Source organism: Triticum aestivum, chromosome 7B (genome assembly GCF_018294505.1).
Source record: "Triticum aestivum cultivar Chinese Spring chromosome 7B, IWGSC CS RefSeq v2.1, whole genome shotgun sequence".
Taxonomy (NCBI): Eukaryota; Viridiplantae; Streptophyta; class Magnoliopsida; order Poales; family Poaceae; genus Triticum; species Triticum aestivum.
This window is the reverse complement of record NC_057813.1, coordinates 646,761,527-646,768,403: the sequence shown is the minus strand read 5'-3', so window position 1 is coordinate 646,768,403 and position 6,877 is coordinate 646,761,527. Positions and strand designations below refer to the sequence as shown.

Genomic DNA, 6,877 nt, shown 5'->3' with positions numbered 1-6,877 from the left:
CGCTATTACTTATTTATTTATTTTTTGCATTTTTTCGAACTTTTTTGCCTCCAGATTTTAAAAGCATCGTAACATTTTTTCTGTTAAGTTTTTGAGAATTCTAGAAAATCGATAACAGGCGTAGCTAGTTGATTCCGGATATAAATTTTTGAGTAGATGATTTTTCATATAAAAAACTTTTTCATCGGAGGTCGTACGCAAAAGTTATGGCCATTTTACCGAAACATGGCGGCCTTTTGCAAAAAATTCAAAATTCATGTTTGTTAATTTTCCTAACAACTAGAACACATAACACATGGGCATCTATTTTTTGATTTTTTTGAATCTTTTATCATTTTCTTTTATTTTTTAAAATACCTAAAAGGCGATCGGGGAGGGGGGTGGGGTGTTTGTGTGTGTGAGACGTTAGTAATAGCGCACCCTCCCTGGTGCGCCATTGCTAACCCTAGCAATGGCGCACCAGGGAGGGTGCGCCATTACTAATCTCCCACACACACGCAGGCACACCCTCCAGACATAGCAATGGCGCACCACACCTAGGTGTGCCACTACTATGTAGCATAGCAGTGGCGCACCTAGGTGTGGTGCGCCATTGCTATGTCTGGTGTGTGTGTGTGTGGGGGGGGGGGGGGATAGACCAAAAAAAATAGCAATGGCGCACTGCTCATGTGGTGCGCCATTAGTAAAAACATAGCAATGACACACCTAATTCTGGTGCGCCACTGCTATATAGCAGTGGCGCACCACCATCATGATGCGCCACTAGTAGAGATATTAGGGATAAACTTTTTTCTAGTAGTGTCTGGTGACATACATGAGTGGGATGTGTGGAATCAATGAAACTAGAGGTTGTTGACAATATACTGTCTCTTGGAGACTATCGTCCAAGATTGCATGTTTTACATCCAACAGATGCAAAGCCCATGACTGGGATGTGGCGACGCCGAGAACAACACGAATGGTTGGGGGCTTCACCATGGGACCGAAGGTATCACCATAATCCACACCTTTCCGCTGTGTAAAATCACGAAGAGCCCGACAAGGCTTGTACCGGGCAAGGGAGCCATCAAGGTTGAGCTTGTGGCCATAAATCCAATTGCATTAGTATAATGTTCACACCTGCGGGACAAGGAAAGACCGAGTGTCTTTCCCCATTAAGGCATTATATTCATCTACCATTGCATTTGTGCCAATTTAGATTCTTAAGTGCGAATTTGTAAGTGGCAGGAGGAGGCGAAAATAGGGGAAGTTATTGTGTTAGTATAATTTATTTTAGGCACGAAATATCCAGATTTCACACACATTGTCACCCTGTGTATGCATTCTCGGGTGGACTAACACTTACTGACCGTGGCGATAGGTGGGGACTACGTGGTTTGGGAGGAGAGGAGGGCGCGGAAGCTGATCACAGAGACTCGTTCGGACTTTTCGATGAATTGGCTAGTGCATGAATTCAATATGGTATCCGAGCTAGGAGGTCTTCAAGACCCTACCAACAAAGTATTCAAAAAGTTTATGCTGCCTACATTATCCCACGTCTAAGGACTAAAAAAGGCCTAGTCGTGAGGTTGAGTGTTAAAATATATTTCCCGCATCTCTCCATCATTTTGGACTTTTGAATAATTGACCAGTGCATGAACTAAATAAATTATGTTGTGGCGGCCCCTCGCAGGGCTTGCAATGAAGAAGTTATGTCTTCAACCTTGATTCGCGCCGGATCCGGCGTTGTGGCCGCAATCTCCTTTTTTCGGGTGGTGGTTCTGCCGATCTGGTGGTTCCTAGTGGTTCTGGGGGAAACCACTAGCCGGCGCGGCGCCCACACCGAAGACATCGCGTTTGGGTGTCGATCCCCTTGGTGGAGGCTTCAGTGGGGTTTGCCTCCCTCCCACCCTGCCAAAAAGCTTAGGATTAAAGCTTCAGGTTCCCTGTTCCAACCGACGACGAGGCCTAAGTGCGTGATCCTTCTTGAAGGCATCGTCCAGGGACTGCTCGAGTGGTGGACGAGTTGGTGGTGGTTCGATGATGACGTGAGTTGGCCTGATCACATCTTCGGTAGCCTGCCTAGCTGGTCCTGGTGCGGAGGGTCCCTGTCGCTGGTGTGAGGGGATCGGGGTCCCTTCCTCGGTGCCGGTAGTATGCCTTGGGCTTTAGTGATTCCTATCCTTGTCCGACACATGGTGATACCCCCTCTTGGCATTCTCTGTGGTTTCATCACCTTCGTTCGACAGCTCCCGTCCGACGTTCTGCCTTGCCACTACAGGCGGTCGGTTTTTCATTTCATGTGGGTCTGCTCCTGTTGTCTCTCCTTTGGTAACTTGGGCGCTGGCATTTGGGTTCTAAGGAGAACCACTCTGCCGACCGTCGGTGCGGCACTCGTCGAGCCTGGGTGAAACAGTAGTGGACCTTTGCGGCGGCAGAGTCAAATTATTTCTTGTCCCGGTTTTGGTCCTTTGGTGGTAGGCAGCAGCGTAATACAAGAATGGTGGTGCCCTCCTCCCGTAGCCTTAGTAAGGTAGCTGGCGTTGGTGTAGCGGCATCGTTGGCAACGGGTTGTGTGCTCTCCGCCGCAGCACGTTACCTTTGAGTTGTTCTACTGAGCGCTTTGTATTTTTACTTTCGCTTTTCGTTAAGCTGTTATTATGTAATTCTGGCCGGTTGATGACTTTGTTAATTTAAAATCAGACTTTTTGGAGCCTTCATTTAAAAACAACCGTAGTGTGGCCCGAGGTTCAAATACTTGTGAGGTGGACGTTGCGTGTAGTTAGCACAGTAGAGAGGCCAATGAAGGCGGTGTCTCCCGCCCAGCCCAGGCGCCGGCTCAGGCTGGGATATTAAACTCGTGCGCAGCAGGGTAGGTGGTCAACATCAAATGCAGTCCTCCAAACCAATTTATTTCCACCCACTTGCACTTGCTGAACGCTCATCATCACCATGGCTCGGATCCAAGGAGTGATATGCTCCCACTCCCACATCTTCTTCTAGTCCACACCTTCCTCCCCCATCCCCTGCCTGGCCCTGCTCCCCATTTACGCGCCCGGTGCGTACATTCATGCATGACGCACACGGCCATGAAGAGGAGGAGGCGGCGGCATGGCCAGCCTCATCATCTTCACCTCCTTGTCTCCCTCCTCCTCCTCCTACTCCTCGACCGCGCTTGTGCAGCTCTACCGTCGTCGCCCAAGATGGCAAGGATCCAGCAGCATCTCGACCGCGCCAACAAGCCAGCACTGCGCACCATACAGGTACTCCCATGAGTCCATGTCTTTTCACATCATCTCCCTCCCACAGTCACACGCCGCACCACTGATACGTATGTGGTTGACGGAAGCAGAGCATGGACGGGGACACCATCGACTGCGTGCCCCGGCACAAGCAGCACGCGCTGGACCACCCGCTCCTCAGGAACCACAGGATCCAGAGCGCGCCGCCGAGCATGCCCGCCTCCGCCACCGCCACCTTCAGTGCTAGCGCGGCGGCGTCGGGCAACTCCACCAGCAGGGCCAGAGCGGCGTGGCAGACGTGGCACCACGCGGGCCACTGCCCGAAAGGCACGGTGCCCGTGCGGCGGACCACCGCCGAGGACGTGCTGCGCGGCGGGCAGTCGCTCTTCCGCTTCGGCCGCAAGCGGCACCGCCGCGACCGTGCGGCCCGCGCCGCCAACGCCCCCGACGTCGTCACCGGCAACGGCCACGAGGTTCACCATTTCTTCTCCATGATTTACCTTGCTCGGCATGAATGATCCGGGCTAGCTCTAGCCGGGGTGGGTGGCGCGCAATAAGTAGCGCCTGCCCCGCCCTGCCATGCTCTGCCCTGGGTGGTGAATGATGCATGGCTTTCATCCATCCATCCATGCCGCTTTAGCTGCTGCTAGTACTGGTCCGTTGCCATTAATTGGGGTGAGTTGGATCGGGTGTGCAGCACGCGATCGCGTACACGGCGGTGGGGCAGCAGGAGGTGTACGGCGCCAAGGCGACCATCAACGTCTGGGATCCGGCCATCCAGGAGCACAACGGCTTCAGCCTCTCGCAGCTCTGGCTGCTCTCCGGCTCCTTCAACGGCTCCGACCTCAACAGCATCGAGGCCGGGTGGCAGGTCACTCCCACTCTTCCATCCCATTTCCATCCCATATTCTTAGTGATGATCCATCTCACTTGGCTTGTTCATTAACCGTTGTACCAGTAACTTATTGCATCTGCATTGCACGGTAAAAAATCATTGAGATCTGCAGCGCGGGCACATGGCGCCATAAATGCGTGCACATCTCGACTCGATAGATCGATTCCGTTTGTGTACGACGGCTACCATAGTTTAACCTCTTCTCTTCATTTGAGGTCAACCCATCCATATGGAGAAGTACTCCAACTTGATATAGTACTACCATAGAAGAATCCATGCATGTGAGAAATATATATATGGAATCCCCGCAGAAAAAGGAGGAATATATATAATGGGACTGTACACTTGGCTGTAGTAGGAGACAAAATTGCTCCAAAAAGTGCTAATGAGTTGTGGTAATGGACACGCTCAGCTCAGCGCTAACTTTGGATCTACTCCAGCAACATGCATGATAAGCACTGCATGCATGCACATGTGCTGCTTAATCGATCTGCATGCATGAAAGCTTACAGTTTACGTTTCTTTCTAGTCAGGTCAGCCCTGAGCTGTACGGTGACAGCAGGCCTAGGCTCTTCACATATTGGACAGTGAGTCAAATCCCAAAGGATTCTTCCATCCCACTAAACCTTCTACTCTTAATTAATTAGTTGTAATTGACAGCTGCATGCATGTTGCTTTGACAGAGCGACGCGTACGAGGCGACGGGCTGCTACAACGCGCTGTGCCCGGGCTTCGTGCAGACCAGCTCCCGCGTGGCCATCGGCGCAGCCATCTCCCCGGTCTCCTCCCTCGCTGGCGAGCAGTACGACATGACGCTCCTCATCTGGAAGGACCCCAAGCTCGGCAACTGGTGGCTTAGCTACGGCGACGCCGGAGCCTCGCAGCTCGTCGGCTACTGGCCCGCCGAGCTCTTCACGCACCTCTCCGGCCACGCCAGCATGGTCGAGTGGGGCGGCGAGGTCGTTAACACCAGCCCGGGGGGCGCGCACACCGCCACGCAGATGGGCTCCGGCAGGTTCGCCGCCGAGGGGTTCGGCCGCGCCAGCTACTTCCGCAACCTCGAGACGGTGGACGCCGGGAACAGCCTCGCCCCCGTGTCGCTCGACGCCGTGCAGACGCTGGCCGAGGACGCCGGCTGCTACGACATCAGGAAGGCCTACGACGAGCGGGACGGATGGGGCACGCACTTCTACTACGGGGGACCGGGACACAACCCGGCCTGCCCCTAGCATAGCCTTGGGGACCAAACACGTCTTGCTGGTGTACATTTTGTCTTGTTTTTCGGGGACTTGATCGCTCTCACCTCTCAGCCGATCGTGATCAGCAACGTCTTGACTAAATCTAGTGTTAGAGCATCTACGGCCGGACTCGAAAAATCCGACCTTTCAAACGCCCGTGCACACGGGGTGTCTGCATACATTGATCGGTTACGTCTCAAATAATTAATTCATTCCACAACTGGATACCTCAAATTAGAAATTCCATATCCATACTATTACATGCAACATAAACTTAATATTAAGCGGACCCCGTCCGGCTCTGCCGTGTCCATGTCCGTCGGCCGACTGCGCTCACCAGAGTGTTGGTCCGTCACCAGTGAGTTAGAGTAGATCATGGAACACGAGCCTGCTCGTGGGACTCAAGGCGTCTCTGTTTCCCACCTCGTTGGAGTCCGGAACCCTGACGGTGCAAGTAGACGTCAGATCGATGATAGATTCGTCGTGAGAGGAGCCGGCGACATCACGAGACGGTTGTGGCCCATCGGGTTGCAGGACATCCGTTGGGGCGCCGAAGAATGCAACTCCGCCTCAACAACGTCCACGGCCGCGAGATCTGCCGCCGTCTCCTGCGCCTGCTTGTAACGCCCGGATAATCATGCTAAAGTAATCCCACTTTAACGATGCCACGTCACCCCGGTTACTGTTGCTAATCTCGCGTTGGATCAAAACTATTCAAATTCAAATTTGAATTTTTGTCAAACATCAAAAAATTTCAAACATTAAAAAGAAAATGTTCGGGGCGTGCCAATAATTGTCTAGTTGTTTATGGTGAAGGAACCATGCTTTTAAAAAAGGCCTAAATATTTAAAATGAAATAAAACAGAAAAGAAAATAAAGAAAAAGGAAAAAGGACAAAACAGAAAGAAAAAAAGCAAACCCACTTTCCCTTGGGCCTTGGCCCAGACAACAGCCAGGCCGGCCCACCCCCCATCCCCACTTAACCCCTCCCCCCCCCCCCCCCCCGAAACCTAACCCACTCCCCCGTCGCCCCACACCCACTCCCCCCCACTCCCTCGCCTGGATCTGGACAGGGAAGAGCCCGGTCCCATCGCCCCCCTCCCCGGTCGCCCGCCGCCGCGGCACCTCACCGTCGCCGTCGCCTCCTCGCCGGACTGCCTCCTCCTCCTCACCGGCCTACCTCCCCATCGTCCCCATCAACCACCCCGACCCTGCTGCCCCGTTCCCTACAACGTCGGTGAGGCCCCGACCTCTCCCCTCTTCCCCTGCCAGACGCCGTTCGCCGCGCTGTTGCACGGGCAACTTCCCCGCTCGTAAGCCCCGCTGTTGCACGCACTCCGTCGCGGCACCTCCAGACGCGCACGAGCACGCGCTCACGGTCGCAGCCTCCTCCCCGCGCCGCGCCTAGACCGGCGCCCCATTTGCGCCGAAACTGCTTGCCCGCGCGCGCTGTCTCGACTCGCCGACGCCGCTGTCACCTCCTCGGCCCGCGCGCCCGTGAACCCTCGCTCTGGCTCTGCCCC

General features: G+C 53.9%; 1 protein-coding gene across 1 annotated transcript; it reads left to right on the top strand.

Moving 5' to 3' along the window:
* Positions 1–2,965: 2,965 nt before the first annotated feature.
* On the top strand, positions 2,966–5,574 carry LOC123160364 (uncharacterized). The gene is made up of 5 exons (XM_044578173.1): positions 2,966–3,242; positions 3,332–3,694; positions 3,919–4,092; positions 4,650–4,703; positions 4,800–5,574. The coding sequence occupies exons 1-5, from the start codon at positions 3,054–3,056 to the stop codon at positions 5,343–5,345; spliced, it is 1,326 nt and encodes a 441-aa protein (XP_044434108.1). The 5' UTR covers positions 2,966–3,053; the 3' UTR covers positions 5,346–5,574.
* Positions 5,575–6,877: the final 1,303 nt, after the last annotated feature.